General features: G+C 32.5%; 1 protein-coding gene across 1 annotated transcript in view; it reads left to right on the top strand.

Moving 5' to 3' along the window:
* The window catches only part of LOC107569429 (geranylgeranyl pyrophosphate synthase), a 24128-nt gene extending 1506 nt beyond the window's left edge, over nt 1-22622 (top strand). The window contains exons 2-3 of the mRNA XM_016255529.1: nt 5094-5164; nt 21532-22622. Of these exons, the coding sequence (XP_016111015.1) occupies nt 5094-5164; nt 21532-22365 (905 nt within the window). The 3' untranslated portion in view covers nt 22366-22622. The remainder of the gene's footprint in view (nt 1-5093; nt 5165-21531) is intronic.
* The last annotated feature ends 660 nt before the right edge of the window (nt 22623-23282 follow it).

Raw genomic sequence — 23282 nt, 5'->3', positions numbered from 1 at the left:
CCTGAAGCGAATCGATGCGTTTTTGTAAGAAAAATATCCATATTTTGAACTTTATAAACCGTAATCTCTAGCTTCCGCTATAATAATTAACATGGAATCTCAAATGTGTGACATTCTTGGGCTTACCATATTTTATGCACCATGATCCAATATTGTATTTTATAAACATTTATAAATAATTGTATACATTTGTAAATTATAAGTACATTTTATTAAATGTATTTTTTTTTTCAATCGTTTAACAATAATTAACTTGAAAGCTCAAATGTGTGACCTTCTGTGTTAACCATATTTATGTGCCATGATCCAATAGTATGAATAATGTTTGTAAATTATAAATGTTATATAAATAACTTAATAAATTTGTAAATAATACATTTTATTAATGCATGCTATTTTTCATTTATTAGTAATAATTAGCATGGAAGCTCAAATGAGTGACCTTCTGGGTTCACTGCTTTTTATGTGTGATTACCAAATATGATTGCCAAATTAAATCTAAGCATTCATTTTGAGTAAACGAGCCACGATACATAGTTGCATTTTTGTATTGTGCTGTATAGTGACAGGATATATTGTTACAGCACTATAAACCGTGATTTCTATGGAGCTCAGCAGGATGCTGCTGTCACTGCTTGACATTTCATGTCAACTTGTCATTTTGTGGCAGAAGCATCATCGTGCTAGAAGTCACAGGAGCTCAGCAGCAGTCATACAGGACGTCTGCAGTCAGCACAATGCACAATAAAGGACAAGATCGTGTGTCTATTATTAGCTGCTCCTGCTGTCGCTTCATGAAGCATCTTGTAAGCTGACAGGAATTAGTGAATTAGACCAATATTAGATTCTGTAAAAGTCACGTTTGATGTTTAAGGACGATTTGTGAAGGGATGTTTTGTTCCTCATGGCTTATGTGTGCCTTTTTTTAGACATTTGACTCGCTTGTATCTTTAGAAGTAATATCTAGTATGATACGTTATAATGTAGCTATATTTCCAAGTCTTTTTGTGAGTTCATGTTAATGTAATTTCAGTAAAATATATTGTTGTCCTGTCCAGTGTTATTTTGGTATCATTGATATACTATTCTAGTTTTTGTTAATATTTTTAATTCGATTATATTTATATTTTCCATTTTCACTTTAATTTTAGTTAGTAAATTTGTCATGTTTAATATTTTATTTAATTATTATTATTTTTAAATGTATGGTTTTCTCTTTTTATTTTTTAATTATAACATTTCAAAATAGCTCAAATAAAAGTTTTAAGTTTTTCTTTTTTCATATTCTCAATTAACATTTATTTCAAGTAATGAAAACGTTTTTATGGTTTTATTTAACTTTTAAATGTTTTAATAAAAACTCCTTAAGTAAGAGACTGCAGATTAAATTTTTATATTTTCTGTTTTCACTATAATTTTAGTTTGTCGTGTTTGTCATTAATTTTTCAATGTATAAATAGTTTATTCATTTTTATTTATTCGTTTTCATTTATTTAGTCAGTTATTTTAGCACTTCAAAATAGCTGAAATAAAAAAAACCTCACTTTTTGTTAATGTTTTAATGTTTTTTTTTTTATTTACTTGGTTTTAACCATAATGACCCTGTTTTAATAATAACTTCTTAAATAAGAATTTATTTAGAGTTTTATATTTTCACTTCAATTTTTATTTAAAATTTTTTTTCTTCATTTTGTTAAATGTCTATATAGTTTATTCTTTTTTTATTTATTAGTTTATTTAGTTTTAGAAAGTAACTGAAAAGGTCTACTTTATTATTTATAATATTATTATTATTTTATTTCGATTAATGCATTTCAAGATTTTTTTGTATGGTTTTAGATTGTTTTATTGAACTATAATAGTCCCGTCTGAATGTTTTAATGAAAACTGCATTTTTTCCCCCCCCCCAAAATGACATTTAATTATGAATCAATGTTGTTAAAATAGTCAATGACAGAAATCCTTTGGTTGGCTCACTTCCATTTCCTACCATCTTGCAGAAGTAAAGCTTCTCCTTTACATCTCTGTGCTGGTCTTTAAGTGAGAGTGTTGTAACTGCTGAGTGAAGGAGTTTTTCTAATATTCGGTCTGAGAGAAACACTGCTGCAGCATGTTGTGTTCCCGTCGTCCTCTTGCAATTTTAATGATGTATTTTGTGACCGTATGCTCAAACCCGGCTCCTCTGGGCTAGTTTTGCAGCGGTCAGGGAAGAAATCACAGAAGAACTGAAACTCCACAGCGCCGGTGAAGGGCAAAGCAAGGGAAAACCGATCGAGAACGACTGCTCACATTTAAGTGAGTGAATCTCATTAAAACCAGTCCAGGTCACATTTCACCGCAGAATCAAAAGAACTGTTAATGCAATGAATCCAGACGTTTTATTCTCGGTATTTTTTTAGCGATTCCCACTACTGTACAGAAATGGTTACTATATTATAAAAAGCTTTTCCATTTTAATAATAATTTTAAAATGGTTAATGATTTTATTTAAAATTTAGTCATTTTTTAATGTATATTGAATAAAAAAAAAAGTAATTGCAACTAAATAAAATAAATTATATTTAGTTTGTGTAACCAAAGTCAGTAACGGACGAACTTCTTCTGCTCTCCCGGACAAATAAGGATTTTTCTAACTCTGCTGCTCTGTGTTTCACGGAAACCTGGCTGAAAGACGCCATTCCGGACAGCGCGTTGAGTCTGCCGGGTTTTCAGCTGTTCAGAGCAGATCGCGATGCAAAATCAACATCTATTTTTCTATTTTTATTATCTGTGTTTTTGTTCTGTCACTGTCATTCTGTTACACTGTGGAGCTTCTGTCATGAAAACAAATTCCTCGTATGTGTAAACATACCTGGCAATAAAAACTCATTCTGATTCTAATGTAATTGTGAAATGGTTACTATTATAGTAAACATTTTATTATAGTAGATATTACACTTAGTTTTTAAATTCTATTAAAAAAAATAATGATTTTATTTTAAAGTCATTTTTATTTTGTAGTAATTTATATGAAATTAAATAAAAATAAATTACAAGTTTAGTTTTTATAACCAAAGTAATGTAACGGTGAAATGGTTACTAAATTATGGTAAATATTGTATTATAGTAGATATGACTATATTATAGTTTTTATATTCTAATCCTTTAAAAAAATTAATGATTTTTTTTAATTAAGCCATTTTATTTTAGTAACTTATATGAAATGAAATTAATTAAATAAAATCACAGGTTTAGTTTTTATAACCAAAGTAATGTAACTGTGAAATGGTTACTATATTATAGTGAGTCAAATGTAATAATTTTAAAAATGAATGATTTAATTTTAAATAGTCTTTTTTTTTTTTTTTTGATAAATTACAATATATAAAAAATAAATTACAAATTTGGTTTGTATAACAAGTCAGTAAAAACTGTTGATACAATTAGTCAGGAATAGAAAATCTGATTCAGTGACAGAAAGTGCTGTTTTAAAGCTGGTCCAATCCGCATACACATTCTTTTAGTCAACAGAAAAGGTGATTGGCTCTTAACTGTAAAGCAGGACTCTGCACCTGCCATATTGAAAGATATGATTTCTCCTGTTCTTAAATGAATGCCTTTACAAAATAAAAATGTGTGCATTACAGTAATGAGATGTTTTTTTTCTTTAAATATTCAGTTTTGGTTGATTTATTAAGGGTGAATCGGTCATGCTGTTGACGGATTCATCATTAGCCTACTAAAGGGCAAACGGAGCTGAAACCGGAGGAGGAACGCTGCAGTCGGTCATTAGATCAGCGCAGGCTAACGCACTCATGAGGGCTTGAGTTACAGGAAGCTGCAGGGAAGACGTTCATGAAGTGAGATGAATGATACTCGACTCGTTCGGAATAATCAGAGCTCTTCAGCCTTTAAGTTTGGGGTTTAAAAGGCAAAAACTTCTATTGATTTATGAGTGTATTCTGGTTTCTGTATTTTTCTCCAGCCGTCTCTTTCCTTTATATGAATGTGTAAAGCTGTTCAGTGTTAATTAATCATTATCTAATGATATCTAAAATAAATATGCATATGTTGCCTCATGAGTTTTTTTTTTATGTCTATGTAGTTTATTCATTTTTATTTATTACTTTGTTCAAAATGGCTGAAATGTTTTATTTCAGTTAACGTTTATTTCAAGTAACTGATTTTTTTAATGATTTTAGTTAACTATAATAACCCTGTTATTGTTCGAATGTTTTATTTATAATTTTTTTTTAGTAATGCATTGTTTTCACTAATTTCAATTCAAGTTTTAGTAATTTTGTTGTTTTGTCATTTCTATTTTTGTCTATATAGTTATTTTTATTTATTAGTTTATTTTAGTACTTCATATAGCTAAAATGTGTTTTTAATGTTATTAATTTCAAGTAATGAATGTTTTGTATAGTTTGTTTTAATTTGAACTATAATAACCCTGTCTGAATGTTTTCATAAAAGCTCCTTAAGAGATTTGTTAAGCAGATTTTTTTAATATATATATATTCTTGAGTTTTAGCTCGTTTTAGTAATTTGTGTCATTTTATTGGCAATTTTTATAATGTCTACATCAATTTTTATTGATTAGTTTTAGTACATTTAGTTTATTTTAGCACTTCAAACTAGCTGAAATGTCTAATGCAAGTTTTTATTTGATTTTATATTTTATTTGAGTTAACATTTCAAGTAACTTTAAAAAGAGATTTTAGTATTGCAAATCTGCAGTAATCGTTGTGCTTCAGTTTGTATGTTTATAGATCTCTATCTATTGTTTGTGTGTGTGTGTGTGCGCGTGTAGATAGATAGATATTCCTCTCTCCTTCTCTGGGTGCAAATGCATGTATTGCTGTGAGATTTTTGTGCTAGAAGAGTAAGAAGTGCCTTAGTCAATCTTATTCACACTTTTTTTCTGTTGTTGAAAAGCTTCACTACAAAACCAATATCTAAACCGAACGTCTCATTTCACGTTATTGGGGAAGGTTTCGGGTGTGTTTGAGGAAAGGCTCGGTGGGAAACATCAGTTGATCTTTCCGTCTGTGTTCGAGCTGCAGATAATTTGGATTTCTTGTCATCTGTCCCGCTTTTCTCTGTTTTGATAGGAAAACAAGTCCGAACAAAACTCTCGCAAGCGTTCAACCACTGGCTCAACGTCCCAGAGGACAAACTTCAGGTAAAGCCTCATGTGTGTTTATCAGGAACCCTTTCAGTGTTTAAATATATTGTGAAAGATGTTTTGAATTTGGCTTTAGTTCAAATGAAATATTCTCTATTGTAATGTGATTATTTAGCAATTCATGCTGCTTTTGGGGTGTAAAAATCTGCAAAAATGTCAATAATTTAAATTTTTAAAAATAAATATATAAAATAAAATCTACAATGAAATGAAATATAAAATTAAATAAATAAAAACATTTAATTATTTAATTGTATTGTATATTTTACTTTTTTTAAAAATATATAAAGAAAAATATACAATAAAATAAAACTAAATAAAAAATAAAAATATAAAATTATTTATTTTTATTTAAATTTCTTTTTTAATAAATCTGCAAAAATGTCAACAATTCTGTGTTTTTCTGTCAATATGGGGTGCTGTGTGTACATTGAGGAAAAAAAATTAACTTAAATGATTTTAGCAAATGGCTGCAATATAACAGAGTGAAAAATGTAAGGGGGTCTGAATACTTTCCGTACCCACTGTATATGTATATATATATATCCTGCAGTTTTTGATTCTCAGTAGACTTTCATTACTTTGTTTAGTGTTGTTACTGTTTTAATTGTATTAAAGTTCAAAATATTAATGATTTATATTTAAATCTGCATAAATGATTTATTTTTTGGAGGTGTGACATATGATCTGTATAGTTGCAATTACCCTTTATTTCATATTTATTTTATATTGCTTTTATTGTATATTTTACTTAAATTTTTAAAAATAAATATATAAAATAAAATATACAATGAAATGAAATATAAAATTAAATAAATAAAAACATTTAATTTTTATTTAATTGTATTGTATATTTTACTTTTTTTTTTAAATATATAAAATAAAGAAACGTATACAATAAAATAAAACTAAATAAAAATATAAAATTATTTATTTTTATTTAAAGGGGTCATATGATGCAATTTAAAATTTTCCTTTCTCTTTGGAGTGTTACAAGCTCTTGGTGCATAAAGAAGATCTGTAAAGTTGCAAAGACTAAAGTCTCAAAACCAAAGAGATATTCTTTATAAAAGTTAAGAGTCAGCCACACCTACCTAAAACGCCTCGTTCTAACACGCCCCCACATGTCTACATCACTATGTGGGAAGATTTGCATAACGCCTCCCAAATGTTCACGCAAAGAAAGAAGGCGTAACTTTTATTCTCGCTGTAGTATTGTTGCCGCTGCCGCCATGTCGTGAAGACGCTGTGTGCTTCGTTGTGAAAGCGAAACTACTTTGTTTGGTCTTCCAAAAGAGGACACGACTAGAAATCAGTGGTCAATAATCAAGTTTTATTTACATCACTGTTGCATATCAGTACAACCCAAATATTCGAGAGTGTACAACACATTTTACGGAGGAAAGTTTCCTGAACCTGGCAAGGGGCGTAACATTTCGGTCACACGCTTGAGATATTCGGCCAATCACAACGCACTAGATAGCTGGCCAATCAGAGCACACCTCGCTTTTCAGACCGATGAGCTTTGTAAAAATCGACGCGTTTCAGAAAGGCGGGGCATAGAGGAGAAACAATAATGTACAGTATGTGGAAAATAATGTGTTTTTTGAACCTTAAACCACAAACGCATTGCATTACACCAGTCACATGACCCCTTTAAACAGGCTTCCATAGATCAGATTGAGAGAGCTGCTTTGCGTGATGCATGGTGATGTAGTTACATCATCAATCCACCCTTGGCAGGTTTTGCCATAAAAAAAAAAAATAAAAAAAATTTTTTTTTTTTTTTTTTTTTTTAAGTATAGTTATGGTCGGTACAGAAGGCCCACGAGCAGTCCTACACCAGGTTTGCACTCCAGTGACCCGTGCCGCTCTCGCAGCCTAAAACTCCCATGCAAAACAGTTTTTGTGCAATCTGGCTATTTGCTGTTTTGTCTTGTTGTTTTTCTGCACTGGCATTGCAGAGACCGAAAATGATCAATGCGAATAGATTTCAGCTCTCAACCATCTCATCATGGGCCATTCTCAGCATTCAGCCCTTCAGATTGACGAGGATCGTGTTACAGCAGAGAGGAATAAATGCGCTTGAAGGAACAGTTCACCCAGAAATTTTAATTGTTACTCATGTCATTTTGTGTTTTGTATAATAAAAGTAAATTAGCTAAAATATCTAAGTTCACTTAAAACATTTTTTTATAATAATAATAATAATGAGTTTTTGTACAGTTATTATTATAAATCCATTTTTTTAATCCCCCATTATTCCTAGTGATTCTCATTCGATTATCATTACGGTGATTGGTGTTTCTTATTATTGTATTAGTTTAAAATATTGTAATATGATGATTTATAAATTATTTTTTGGAGGTGAGACATGAAAAAAAAATGATGCAACTTTCTCAATGCATTTTTTTTCTCAATTTTATTAGATTATTGTTATTATATCATAATTATATAATGTATTATTATTGTTGCAGTGTAAAAATACTGTATATATACACAATGTTTACATTAATATATATAATTATGTTTTTCTATTATATAAAAATAATTAAGATTAATACGGTGTAAAAAATTACTGTATAATACATATGTTTATTTAATTTTATATTTTCACATGATAATTAATATTAATACAATACGGTGTAAAATTATTATTATTATTATTATTACAAGCTCAAAGTAAATCATAAAATGAGTCCGTATGCCTCGGTTGCTTATAACATAAATATGTTATCTTTGTGTGAGGAACAGATGGAAATTAAGTCTTTATTGATTGATAATCTTCTGCCACAGCTCTCAAATCTCACCCACATTTGTGTTCATTTAAAAAAAAAAAAAAAAAATAGCCTTAATACGTCTTGCACCTGTTTGTGGCAGGTTTGATGCTATTGCAGCAAGATGTTTTCTCCTTCTGACCCAGTTGAACCATTAGTACAGAAAGTCATTTGAGTGTTATTTTAGGCGAGGTATTTTTATGTTGCGCAGCGCGATCTCCGATCTCACAAACCAAAATAATAGGCATGATTTTCTCAGGCCACATGTAAAATCATATGAATTATTATAAAGATTATTCAAATTAATATGTATGGATGACAGTTGATTACAATAATATTTCAGTTTATTTCATCATTATATATATATGTATATTACATCATTAGTAACAGTTTCCCCTGTGGGACAAATAAAGTTAATATTAGTCGTATATTAATAATAGGCTACTTCATTAACTTTATTTACTATCCCTGTTGTAGTATTATAAGTAAAAACCAACAAATTTTTTTTTCACCATGTTTCCAAAGTCTCTATCCCAGGGCCAAAAGAAAATGTAAAGAATGTATAAACTGAAAACATTAAATACTTTTGCGATCTATTTCCATTTGTTATTTTCAAAAGAGAGATACGGTCATGGATGTTTACAGAGCAGAGGTCACCTTTTTTAATTCCAATGGGAGAGATGGACTTTTGTTTGTCTTTTATTATAATTTTTTGCTGTATTGTTGGTTACGGTGTTATTTCCATTTCAAAAGCCAGCAATAAATAACACTTTACCATCTAAAGAGTGTTCATGTGATTTTATACATTTGTAATGTTGGGAAATGAATAAATGCATAATCATCGTAATCGTAAAACCGTGATTATTCCTCAGACAATAATCGTACCAACAAAATCTATAATCGTTGCATCCCTAAAGCCACTACAATGATTATTAGATATTGTCAATGGCATATTGTTAGCACAGAATTGAGTTGTGTTGGCGCAGATGATCCTTAATCAATTAAATCATTTGAGAGCCAATGAAGAGGTTTTAAAGGAGACATATTATGCCCTTTTTTACAATATGTAATAGAAGTCTCTGGTGTCCCCAGAATGTGTCTGTGAAGTTTCAGCTCAAAATACTCCACAGATTATTTATTATATAATTTTGAAAACGCCTATTTTGAGTGGAAGCAGAAATGAGCTGTTTTTCGGGCCGGTCTCTTTAAATGCAAATGAGCTGCTGCACCCCGCCCCCTTTTCCAGAATAGAGCTGTGCCTTTACATCTCGTATCTGCTAAAAACATCTGTTATGGTTCTGATTATCATGTTTATCGTGCTGAAATCATGAGATTTTAAACCATATGAGTTTAAACTTCAGATATATGGTTTTCTGAGCGCACACATCCGAAGCACACGCACAGAAAGCGGCTGTCACAGCATGCGAGTACTAAACTAAGTTTTCATTCACACACGAGTTTACGTTAAAAACACACATGAGTTACAAAAACAGTTGGTTATGTCTGTGAAGGTAAACTGCTGGGAAATAAATTGCATGTTTATTTTAGATCTAAATAGTGTTCTGTGCAGACAAAGACAGTTAGCGTGGTTTGCTCAAACTTTCGCCATTTTTTACAGATTAAGGGGCGGTAATATTATAATGAGATCCATTAGCCACGTCACTAGGGAAGTGAAATCGGACACGCTGGTTTTCTCAGACACTTGCAGAAAAAGGCTACCCAAAACAAAGTTACTGGGTTAATCTTTTTCATGTTTCCTTGGTTGGTAGATGCATCGGGGACCTGATTATAGCACTTAAAACCTGGAAAAGTCAGATTTTCATGATATGTCACCTTTAAGTTATTTTTGTTGCATCAGTTCCATGTTTGATTCCATGCACTTACGATTTCTCTGCTGTTGATTGTAAAAGTTATTGTGAGTTTTCTCTTTCATTGGATAATCGGTTAGTTTTTAAAAGACTAGTTCTCCCAAAAATGAAAATATGCTGAAAACCGACTCCCCCTCAGTCCATCCGAGATCAGGATGAGTTTGTTTGTTCATCAGATTTGGAGAAATGTAGCATTGCATCGCTTGCTCAGCAACGGATGCTCTGCAGTGAATGGGTGCCGTCAGAAAGAGAGTCCAAACAGCTGATAAAAACATCACAATAACCCACAGCACTCCAGTCCATCAGTTCACATCTGGAGAAGACAAAAGCTGAAACAAATCCATCATTAAGATGTTTTTAACTAAAATACGAGTCCATAATCCATAACGCTTCCTCCAGTGAAAAAGTGGTCTGGTCTGAATTAGTGGTCGACCGACATGAGTTTTTTGACAGCCGATGCCGATATCTTAAGAAATCATTTGAAAATGGATTAAAAATAAATGTGTAAAATAAACATACTTATACTTTAGAAGACAATGCATTTTCATAAATAAATATTTAATAAAAAATATAATTAAAAAGGAAGTAAACACTGTAACCAACAGGGCACTCAGTATTCTGGGAAGTTTGTGTGCTTTGGGAATCTTTTTTTTTTCCTTCTTAAAATAAAGCCAAGGTAACACTCATTTTACATACAGCACACAATGAAAATGACACGAATATGACAGTGGGTCATGCATAAAGCGCAGCATCATTTGAAATTACAAGTTTAAAGTTTGTCGATCGCGCGTCTCCAGTGAAGCTGAACTCTCCTCCTGTCTGCATTCAATTTGCACGGATCGACCGTCACACAGAGAACACGCGATCATGCAGGATACACATGCACACTTCACAAGATCTCAACTAGATTCGACTAAGTCTGCAAGGTTTGTGAAATTAAAGCCATTTTCAAAGCGGTGTTAAAAGCACATTTTTTTTTAAAGACCAATGAGGAGGAGTTGTGATGCAGGTTTAGTCATTTTAAATTGTATCCATGTTATGTGATTTGTGTTATTTGAGACTATGCTTTTGTAATTTTATTGTGATATTGTGAAGCACTTTGGGCAACCTGGTGTTGCATTAAACTGTGCTATATAAATAAACAAACAACAAATGTTCATTAGTCATTCAAAGATTTGTTTAAATGATATATATGCGTATTTGCTGAATGCTGACGGCAAATGAGAATGTATTATGTTTGCCTTTCTGTTACTAATAATATTAAAGCAATAGTTATAATACTTTGTATACATTTTAATTCCGTTGTTTAACAGCTCTATCGGATTATTAGATTTAATATTATTAGATTAGGCTTCTATCCGTATTAGACAGAACTGAACGACGACAGCGAATGATAGGGAGAATGTGAGCGGTGTGCGCTCAGGCGCTGCCGTTCTCAGCACCGTCAAAGTAAAAGTCCCACCTCGAACACATCGGCAAAAAAGAAAAAGTTGTCGGCCAATGCCGATATTTGAAAAAATTCCAAATATCGGCCGATATATCGGCCTTGGCGATATATCGGTTGACCACTAGTCTGAATCAAGAGAGAAATCTGCACAGATCAAGCACCGTTTACAAGCCAAAACAGCTCTGAACAAATATTTGGCTGGATTTTGATGTGAGAGACAACAGGAGATGCACTTTTTCACTGGAGGAAGCATTATTATGGACTCGTATTTTATCCGGAAGCAACGCTTTGGAGTTAAAAACGTCTTAATGCTGGATTTGTTTCAGCTTTTGTCTTCTCCAGATGTTAACTGATGGACTGGAGTGCTGTGGATTATTGTGATGTTTTTATCAGCCGTTTGGACTCTCATTCTGACGGCACCCATTCACTGCAGAGCATCCATTGCTGAGACACTGATGCAATGCTACATTTCTCCAAATCTGATGAAGAAACAAACTCATCCTAATCTTGGATGGACTGAGGGCGAGCACATTTTCAGCAGGTTTTCATTTTTGGGTAAAGTTAGGTCTGGACGATATGACCTCAAATTCAAAGCCTCGATTAATTGAACATTTTACCTCGATTACGATTAATGAACGATTTTGTTTTTGTTTGCTTTTGCCCCACATAGTTCACTGACATGGTTTGTACTAGAAATATGCTCAAAAGATAAGCACAATGGTCATGCACGTCTATCTAGCATGTGTTTAGAAAAATAATGGAAAAGTAGTGCATTGAAATGGAAAAACACGTTCTGTGTGAACGGCCCTTATGGTGGTACTGGTCGCTGAAACGGTTTTTCTGCAGTGTTTACATTTGACTTCATATTGTTACTCTGTCAGTGCTCTGTGTGATCTGCTAAGTCCATCAGATCACATTCAGCCGGCTGTTCGACAGCTCTCTTTTTATCCTGAATATTTGATTAAAGCTCTTCAGACGGGGGAAAGGCAGCCGTTCGTGCCAGTAACGCCGTTTTACGGGGCTTGTCTTCTCCGTTTCCCCGTTTATTTCATCTTGTGAATAGAAACTTCTGTTTTGGATGCTTGTAATGCGGTCGGAGGCATAGTAGCTCTGGTTGAATCATTATTAGGCTTGTTTATATCAGGTTGGTTTTCCTGTTTTACAGGGCTTGAATTTTTAATCATTCCGGCAAGCTTCATGTTCATAATGCAGGATTTTTGTTTGCAGTAATGCAGGCGGGAATCTTTTTCCAAGACGTCCTTCAGAAGTCATTTGGTTTGTTTCGAACGAAGCAGAGGATCATTCGTTTGTCTTCATTTTTGATTTGGAAGCAGTAATAAATGTCAAGTCTGAAACATTTAGCCTCATTGTCACTCATATTTAATAGTTTTGATTAATGATTGAATGATAACTATGCATTGATTTGCAGTTTACTGGTTAATTAAGTAATTAAAGGACGCATCTTGTCTTGGAAGTCACTAATGGGGCTTTTTTCTGCTTTTTGTGGTCAGATTCCTTGAATAATGTGCACAGCTTTTTCATACAGCAGCATATCATAATATCTGTGGATGTTAAAGGTATAGTTCACCCAAAAATGAAAATTACCCCAAGCCATCCTAGGTGTGTATATGACTTTCTTCTTTCAGATGAATTCAATCAGAATTGTATTAAAAAATGTCCTGGCTCTTCAGAGCGTTATAATGGCAGTGAATGGGTGTTGATATCCAATAGACTATTCTTACTATGTGTAAGAAAAATATCCATATACATTTAAAAATTTATAAACCATAATCTCTATCTTCCGCTAACTCCAGTGAGAAGTGACGAACGTGAGAGAGCAAAACAAAACTCCTCTCACGAATTAGAAATACAAAACAAGGCTTTGTAAAGAAAATTATCTGAGTATTTGGATATAAGCCAAGAGGAGACTGTTTTTTTTCTTTGCTGTAAACTAAACTTGGTTCTCGTGAGACTAGCATATTCTCACCGGAGCTTACTAGGGGTGGGAACCACCAGAGGACTCACGATACAATATTATTGCGATTTTAAATATATTGTGATATATTGCAATTTATTACCTTTTTCCAACTTCAAATTATGTCCCCAAAGGAAAACTTTGACAACATCGGTTTTAACTCAAAAGAAACATTTCTCAGTTTGTTTCTCACTTCAGTTTTATTGTTGCAGCGCAAAATGGGATTGTCAAGCAGACAAACACTTTCATGAAAACCGGTCATAAATGTTGTATGCACCTGGCAAACTCGACTATTTGTATGACAGTCTAATCTAGTCCACCTTAATTAAATGTAAACCGGTATGCACTGCTGTGCTACTACAGGTATTTTGAACAGTGCCGCTTGAAATTGTACTAAAAAGTTGTGCAGACCCTTCAGCAATTGGGGCATTTGAAAGTAAATTACTGTAAAATTATATTTAATTAAATTAAACGTAGTCTTACATCTAGGGATGCACCGAAATAAATTCTGGATGCACTTGGCCGAAAACCAAAACTGCTTTGTAATGATTATTTATTATTTTATTAAATAATATAAGTAATTTTGTAAGGCTTTTTAAATTTAACTCAATTTTAAATGATACTAAAATAAATAAAAAAACAAGCCAATAAAATAACCACACTTTTACTGAAAGTAACAATAAAACTGGACAGAATTTATATTAATATTGGTAACACTTTACAATAAGCTTCATTAGTTAAATACTTTAGTTAATGAACAATAGTTCTTCAGCATTTACTAATCTTAGTTCATGTTAATTTCAACATTTACTAATGCATTATTAAAATCAACAGTTGTGCACGGCAAACAGAGTTATTTAAAAAGGGGAAAACAAATTTTAAAATCGCAACTTATCAGAAATTAGATTTTTTTTTTATCCCAATTTATTGATTTAAACTTTTAAGGAACATCAGCTGAAGACTCATTTAAAAATTATTAAAGCATAAAAATTTGTATTGCAATTTTACAGTGCATTTATACTATATATCATAATTATATTAAACTACTATTGTAATGTAATACATTGTTTAATATATGGTGTAATATTTTTATTTAATGCTAATAATAATAATATTAATAATCATACTATAAATAGTTTGTCAAAATTGTGTAGTTCACAAACAAGCACAGCAAATCCGCAATTTAATTTAAGTCAGTTTTTTTTTTTCCTCTCTCCAAATTGTTGTCAGTAACCAAATATGTTTGGACGTTTGGGTTTTACAGTTTGTTTATTTTTTCAAACTATTTATTTAAACTGCTGAAGACAGTTCTCATAATCAATCCTCAGTCTTTTCAGTTCTATAATATCCAGATGATTTTCTGTTGAAGCAGTGCTGATCAGCAGTCGTGTTGTTCAGTGGTGACGTCGTTGTTCTGATCTGAACCGGCGGCTGTTTCTGTATCTTCTCAATATCTGCAATTCTATTCAAGGGCTGCTTGATAGTCGAGTGATTCCTCCCATTTCTGATCAGTCTCCGTGAATCTCTCCTGGCCTGGTTTATCTGCCTGTAAACTCTTCTTGAACCGTCAGCATGACTGCACATGTGCCGTATCACAACGTCACACTGCACTGACGCCTGCCAACAGATCGCTTCTCATTCACCGTTCACTTCAGCTCGCGTTTCACTGAATCTAAAAATATAAGGAACGTGTTTGATATCGGCTCAGGATTCTGAAGTGCATTGAGTGGTTTCACCGTTTCTGACTGAAACCAAATATTGACGGTTTCTTGCTGAGCATTAGTGCTTTGACCAAAATTTTATATCACGGTATTTTTCAAAATTATACCGGTTTCACGGTACATGATGGTATTTTTTTTTTCCATGCATGACCGAGTGTTAACTATTTTCTACTGATTGAGAGAGGAAATACTGCAGTATATTGACTTAGAATGCTCTATTTTACTGTCATGATGAGTGAATATTGTCAAAAAATACCACACTAAATAGTGACTAAACACGACCCCTTTTAATACATGTTAACCAGGAGTCACTCTCATTTATAATCATATAGATAAAATCAGCATGCATCTACACTAAAGAGCGGCTATGCGGTTGTTTTGGCTAGATTACTTTTTTGTCTCATGCAGCGCACTGTCTGCGTCTGAGTAACAAACTAAAAAAAACAACAAACAAAAAAGTGCATGTGATATTAACTGACGAACTACGCTCATATTTATAATTCCTAACGATCAGTAAGCGACAGGTGCTAGGAAACGCTGTTTTGTACTCATTTATTGACTAGTCGGCTGCGGTGCGGCCAACTGAATGCGCTGCTTCTCTGCCGCTCACGGCACAGAACAGACGCCGAGAGAGGCGACACTTCTCCGGGAAAATCAGACCTCGTGCTCGCGGGACAGCACTGGCGAAATCTTCCAACTGAACCATAGCTAACCATAGCTAAGGTTTATCCAAAAAAAGTAGTCTCTAGGTTTGTCAGTATGAATATTCTATGGAAAAAAGCCGCTAAAAGGGTCTGAAAGTTGCTAAATCTAGTGCTAAAGTCGCGCTCGTGTGTGTGTGAGACGCGGGAGCTGATGGCAGCGGGCGCTGGATATTTGTGGAGGTCAATGTGGATATTGTGGATGAGTTCTTCTGTGTCATCACGTTCTATTAGTTCTACAGCTTCAGTTTCTGAACTTTCACGCTTAGTAACACATACAGCTGTTCCCTCACCACAGTGCAACAGTGTAAAGGGACCCCTTTCAAACAGTGCCGCGTTCCCAACGTTGTTTAAGCGACATACACCGGTATTGCAGTATTTTAAAAATTCATATCATAACAAAAATAAACACCGGTATTCGGTATGAATCGGTATACCACCCAGCACTACTGAGCATTATTTCTTTAGAGGACGCATTGCCCCGGTTTCTCGTGTTTGTTTAGACTAGAGGGTTCAAAAGTGCAGGAATCCTGTTTTCCGGAGATGTTTTGGGAATGCTGGTGAATCTTAAGAGCTTATGAGTTTGTTCAGAAATATTTATCTGCTGGATCGATGAGTTCACTGCACTTCAGTCAGAAGACAGAATAACTAAAATAAAAATGGGTGAATCTTACAAAAACATGTCCAGGTTGTTTTGTTTTTAACCCCAAAAAGGAAAAATGACTTGGTTTTGCATAAAATAAATACTTGTTTATAAATTACGTTATAGTAAATTTTTTAAAATATTTTAATAAATTTGTTTATTTTATTTGACTATTTATTTATACAAAGTCATAGCTTAGTTTAACTAGTTGCATCTATTTGATTTATTTAAGTCATCATATTTTCAAAATGCATTTTTATCTAATTGCTTACAGTCAGCATAAATTGGGACATTGTGAAAAGTTACACTTATTCAGTTAAAATGTACAAACATGGTTGAAATATTGCTAGCTGTAAAACAAGCAATATTCAATTAGTTAAAATGTATGAGACTGAAACTGTATTGATGCTAAATATACTTTTTGATTTTTTTTTTTTTTATATTCGTTTTAGATTTAAATGTGTATATAAAAATCATGGCATAGTTTAACTATTTGCATTTGAGTCTATTGAAGTAATTAAAAAATGTATTCTTTAATGGTTCATACTGAAACACATTGGATTTAATGATGAATATGCTTTTTATATTAACTTTTTTTTTAAAATTATTTGAATTAAATGTATTTTGCTTGCACACTACAAAAGAATCTTGTTTATCATGCCCTAGTTTATTATTAATTATTTGTTTTTAAATAATCGTTTTCAAAATGCATTTATTGAATTGGAGGGAGAGAGAGAGCTTGGAGTCAGCGTGAAACGGTTCATTGTGAAAATTACATTTAGTCAGTTAAAAAGTATGAATATGGTTTATGGCTGTAAGATTTCCATCAATAAAAAAAGTTAACATACAGGGTTATTATATTTAAATAAAACTGAAAACAACTTTTTTTTTTACTGAAAATACACCGAAATAAAAATGTAAATAATAAATAAATAAACTTATTTTAGCTTGATGTAATGAAATAAACTAAAATAAAAATTAACAAAAAAAGTAGACAAAAAAATAAAGTACTAAAATTTAAATAAACAATGAAAATAAAAACGGATTAAAAATATTAATTCTCAATTATATCAAAATAAACTTAATTTGATGCATATTTGTCAGTTATACAAATTAAATTTAACAATTTGCATCTATTTGATTGCAATTCAGTTGGAATCAGCATAAACCCGTTCATGGTGGAAAATAATTACATTTATTCAGTTAAAAAGATGGATAAAATATACGTAGCTATGGAACTAGCAATATTCAATTAGTTAATGTATGAGATTGAAAAACTGGATTTATTGATAAAATATATATAAAGCTGGTTATTGTGCATTTAAAACGCATTCGTTTTATTAGTACAATTACAGAAATCAGACCCGTTTCATTTATGCATGACTGACAAATATGCATCACATTAAGTGTATTAGTTTAAAACTGGAATCCAAATGCATGGGAATTTTATATGCAATGCAATTCAAATGCATAAGCCTAAATGTATTTGCATGGATTTACTGACTTTCACGGCTCACATCAGTACGGTCTATGAGTGAGCGCTCAAACGCTCACCTGCAGCTGTGATTGACTGGTGTGTTTCCTCGTGTTTCTGCTGCGGTCTGTGTGAGTGTGTGTGTGTGTGTGTGTGTGTGTCAGAGGTCATCTGAGGTCGTGTTAAAGCGCTGATTACTTTAACGAGTGAATGCGTTAGCCAGCCTCCCCTCTGCTCACCATATGCTCCCTATCAGCGCTGATCAGAGCAACATCAACCCAGATTCACTCCTCAGAAACATTTATGTCTTCTTTAGGGAACACAGCACAAGTGATAATTATATCAATTGTATATTTGTGACATTTATATTATGCATTTCTCACTTGTGCTGTATTATTGAGAGAAAATTATATCATTGTTTTTTAGCATTAGTGGGCTGTCATATTAAGATTTTATTACGGTTGCATTAAAGTAACTTAAGTATGAATATGGTTTATGGCTGTAAGATTTCCATCAATAAAAAAAGTTAACATACAGGGTTATTATATTTAAATAAAACTGAAAACAACTTTTTTTTTTACTGAAAATACACCGAAATAAAAATGTAAATAATAAATAAATAAACTTATTTTAGCTTGATGTAATGAAATAAACTAAAATAAAAATTAACAAAAAAAGTAGACAAAAAAATAAAGTACTAAAATTTAAATAAACAATGAAAATAAAAACGGATTAAAAATATTAATTCTCAATTATATCAAAATAAACTTAATTTGATGCATATTTGTCAGTTATACAAATTAAATTTAACAATTTGCATCTATTTGATTGCAATTCAGTTGGAATCAGCATAAACCCGTTCATGGTGGAAAATAATTACATTTATTCAGTTAAAAAGATGGATAAAATATACGTAGCTATGGAACTAGCAATATTCAATTAGTTAATGTATGAGATTGAAAAACTGGATTTATTGATAAAATATATATAAAGCTGGTTATTGTGCATTTAAAACGCATTCGTTTTATTAGTACAATTACAGAAATCAGACCCGTTTCATTTATGCATGACTGACAAATATGCATCACATTAAGTGTATTAGTTTAAAACTGGAATCCAAATGCATGGGAATTTTATATGCAATGCAATTCAAATGCATAAGCCTAAATGTATTTGCATGGATTTACTGACTTTCACGGCTCACATCAGTACTGTCTATGAGTGAGCGCTCAAACGCTCACCTGCAGCTGTGATTGACTGGTGTGTTTCCTCGTGTTTCTGCTGCGGTCTGTGTGAGTGTGTGTGAGTGTCAGAGGTCATCTGAGGTCGTGTTAAAGCGCTGATTACTTTAACGAGTGAATGCGTTAGCCAGCCTCCCCTCTGCTCACCATATGCTCCCTATCAGCGCTGATCAGAGCAACATCAACCCAGATTCACTCCTCAGAAACATTTATGTCTTCTTTAGGGAACACAGCACAAGTGATAATTATATCAATTGTATATTTGTGACATTTATATTATGCATTTCTCACTTGTGCTGTATTATTGAGAGAAAATTATATCATTGTTTTTTAGCATTAGTGGGCTGTCATATTAAGATTTTATTACGGTTGCATTAAAGTAACTTAAATTGGCATACAGTTTTAATTATTAATTTATACATTTTAAAATTATTATAAAATTAATTGCATTAGAACTTTTAAATTGCATTGACTGTTTAATTTTATGATACAATATTTTATTTTTCATTGATTGATTAAAATCTAATTCTAAAAGTATTAATGTAGTGTTTTTATTAAAATTAGTATATTTTTTATTATAAAATTAATTGCATTAAAATAACTTAATTGGCCTACACTGACTTCAACGTTATGATAATATTATTTGATTTGATTGATTCAGGTAATTCTAATAGTATTAATATGTAGTATTTTATTTATTAATATTAAATTATTATTATAAAATAATTTTAATTGGCATGCATTGACTTAGTTTGATGTTATGATATAATATTTTATTATTTTAATTGATTGATTAAAATATAATTCTAATAGTATTAATGTAATATTTTAATAATATTAATATATAAATAATAATAAATTGCAGTAACTTTTAAATTGGCCTAAACTGGCTGTTTAATGTTATGATATTATTTTAATACTCAAATAGTCAAAAAATGTATTCAATTACTAATATTGATTTATAATTGTAATAGAATTAATTGACTGTTTTAATGGTACATTACAATAGTTTTTGAAATAACTTACATTCATGAAAGTTAAAATAAAGTATATTTTAAATAATTATTTTCAATCTCTTTTATTAGTGTCTCTTATATTCTCTGTAGGCCTAAGAGTATAATATTTGTGTGTGACAAAACTGAAAGTTTCTGTAGTTTTAGTCGAGCACCTTTTACCTACAATAATCAAGCTATTAATAAAAGATGCAGTTATGTATGTCACACCTTTGAAACTCTAGAGACATGCGTCTGCGCAGAGCTTCACTAAATACTCAGATGTTAGTCTGCATTTCAGACACACCCTGATGGTGAACAGCATCTAGTGCAGTGCGAGCAGCAGCTGCCCTCTGCAGGTTCACACACATCTGTGCAGTTCTCCGTCTCTGTTTACAGCCATCTCTTCAGCGGAGACGGACTGCCATTTACATCTAGTATTAATATCTGTGAGCTTTTACACATCACACACTACAGCAGAAAGATATTCATACACAAAGTAAATAAATAAAGGCACACTTGCTCCAGAATAGACTTCACCGCATCCACATCCCTGATGTTGTGAGCAGAATGCTTGTTATTTTAGTTGAGCGGCTGTTTTATCTGCTCTACTGAGATGTTGATATCAGTCATACCATTTGCAGACCTGTGCGTGTGTATATTTATATTATTGTAATATTTTAATTAATTACATGCAATTCTAATAGTATTAATGTAATATTTTAATTAAAATATACATTTAAAAAATATATTTTACCTTGTAAATGAAGTTATAAATTAGCGGAAGTGAATATCCAAATTTAATTTGAATAGTATTGATGTAATTTAAATTATCAAAATATCCATTATATTATTTTATTATAAAATATCAATTTAAATGAGCACAAGTGACAATTATAACAAGTATAATGGAATTTGAATAGTATTAAATGTAATTTAATTGTTAAAATAAAATTATACATAATTAGTTATTATATAATGAATTAGCACAATGACAATAAATTATGTAAATTGTATACAAATGTTCTCTTTCGTTGTCTTCCAAAATGAAGGCTTGTTGTACATTTCTTTTTTTTTTTTAAAGCAGTGGACGGTCATATTAAGATTTGATTACTGTTGCATATAAAAAGTTATTTTAGATTTTAAATGGGCCTATATTTATTAAGACTGTAATATTCTATGATTTTAAATTGATCATTTTAATTTAATTAAGTTAAAATAAAATCAGGCAGTTGAGATTTGATATGGAGTCTATACATCACTTTACGCGAGTGTACTGTATTTATGCGGATAAAGTTGGACATATCCAATTTTATATAATTCTGTCTGTTCACAATACAAGCGCGATGCAATTTTTTGATAATATAATGCAATGATAAAATGCAGTGCAATATATTGTCCAGCTTAAATCTGCTAAATGCACGTGTGCATGAGTGATTTTGGACTCCATTTCTACCTATAAAGCACCTTTAGACTGAATATCGGGGATCTGGTTTTCATAATGATCTTGTATTTGAATCCTCAGGTGATTATCGAGGTGACGGAGATGCTGCACAATGCCAGTCTGCTGATCGACGACATTGAAGACAGCTCCAAGCTGCGGCGCGGTTTCCCGGTGGCCCACAGCATCTACGGCGTGCCGTCGGTCATCAACTCCGCCAACTACGTCTACTTCCTAGGCCTGGAGAAGGTGCTGATGTTAGAGCACCCCGAGGCCGTGCATGTCTTCACCCGTCAGCTGCTGGAGCTGCACCGCGGCCAGGGTCTGGACATCCACTGGAGGGACACCTACACCTGCCCCAGCGAGGCCGAGTACCGCGGCATGGTGCTGCAGAAAACCGGCGGCCTCTTCGGTCTCGCCGTGGGCCTCATGCAGCTCTTCTCCCACTGGAAACCAGATCTGAAGCCGCTTTTGGACACCCTGGGGCTCTTCTTCCAGATCCGGGACGACTACGCCAACCTGAACTCCAAAGAGTACAGCGAAAACAAGAGCTTCTGCGAGGACCTGACGGAGGGCAAGTTCTCCTTCCCCACCATTCACGCCATCTGGTCGCGTCCCGAGAGCACGCAGGTGCAGAACATCCTCCGGCAGCGCACGGAGAACGTGGATATCAAACGCTACTGCGTGGACTATCTGGAGAAGGTGGGCTCGTTCGCTTACACCCGTCAGACGCTGCTGGATCTGGAAGCTGAGGCCTATAGCTTGATCGCTGAGCTCGGAGGGAATCCCGAACTGGAGGCTCTGGTGAAGCATCTGAGTCGTATGTATAAAGAGCCCGGGGGCGGAGCTTCAGTCGGCCAATCGAAAGAGCTCAGAGGCGGAGCTTCGGCCAATCAAAACAATGACTCTGCACTGTGATTTAAACTGTACTGTTACTTTGACTCCACAGCAAATTGCCTTCAGTCTAAAGTCTGTCGTTTTGTCTCGTTCAGATTTCAAGCCGTTGTTACTGGCATGTGAAGTGTAACAGGAACTTTACTGGCCTCTTAGTTACAAATATTGGGGCGATATTTTGTTAAAATGAAAATGATCTGTAATTGGCATCTAATGGTGGACAGGTGCTGCTTGTTTCAGCCGTAAACAAACATTTAATGTCTTATTTCACCACAAAATCAAAGCAAATACATTATTTTGCTTTAAGAAAATTAAGCTAATTTTATGGTTCTTTACCCTTTTTTTTGTTTTGTTAGTGACTATTTTCATGACAATTAATAATACTATAACTGTCAGATGAAACAAACAATTAACATTTAAACAATGTTATTTCACCACAAAATCCAAACAAATATATTTTTTGCTTTAATACGTTTTTTTTTCATTGTACAATTATTTTCATATTAATAATATCAATTCATTTAAATTACATTATTATTATTATTATTATTATGCGTCTGTTGTACTGCCTTTAATAGAATTTAAATCAGTATATATAATATAGGTTACTGTAATAGAGTGAAAATCTAATGATAATCACCGCTGTGAATAATTGAAATGAAGACACAGAGGCAGAATATTCTTAATTGGCATGCTATTCTCACAAGAAATACATTCAAAAATCATAATTTATACAATTATTTATATATTCTTATTTTTTGATGCTTATGATTTTGGGGTGAAATTTGACTTGAATTTTTTTTTTTTCTCATTAAAATATTAAATAAGAGATGATTGCCTTCCCCAAGTGAACAGTGTACTAGTGTCTAAAGCTTGTCCTGTAGTTTTGCTGAGTTGTTACGTTCACCTGCGCACGCTTTAACACTCCTCAAGTTCATGTC

Source organism: Sinocyclocheilus grahami, unplaced genomic scaffold (genome assembly GCF_001515645.1).
Source record: "Sinocyclocheilus grahami isolate Dianchi unplaced genomic scaffold, SAMN03320097.WGS_v1.1 scaffold1344.1, whole genome shotgun sequence".
Lineage (NCBI taxonomy): Eukaryota > Metazoa > Chordata > Actinopteri > Cypriniformes > Cyprinidae > Sinocyclocheilus > Sinocyclocheilus grahami.
Note: the sequence above shows the minus strand (reverse complement) of the source record. Positions and strands in the feature narration are given on the sequence as shown.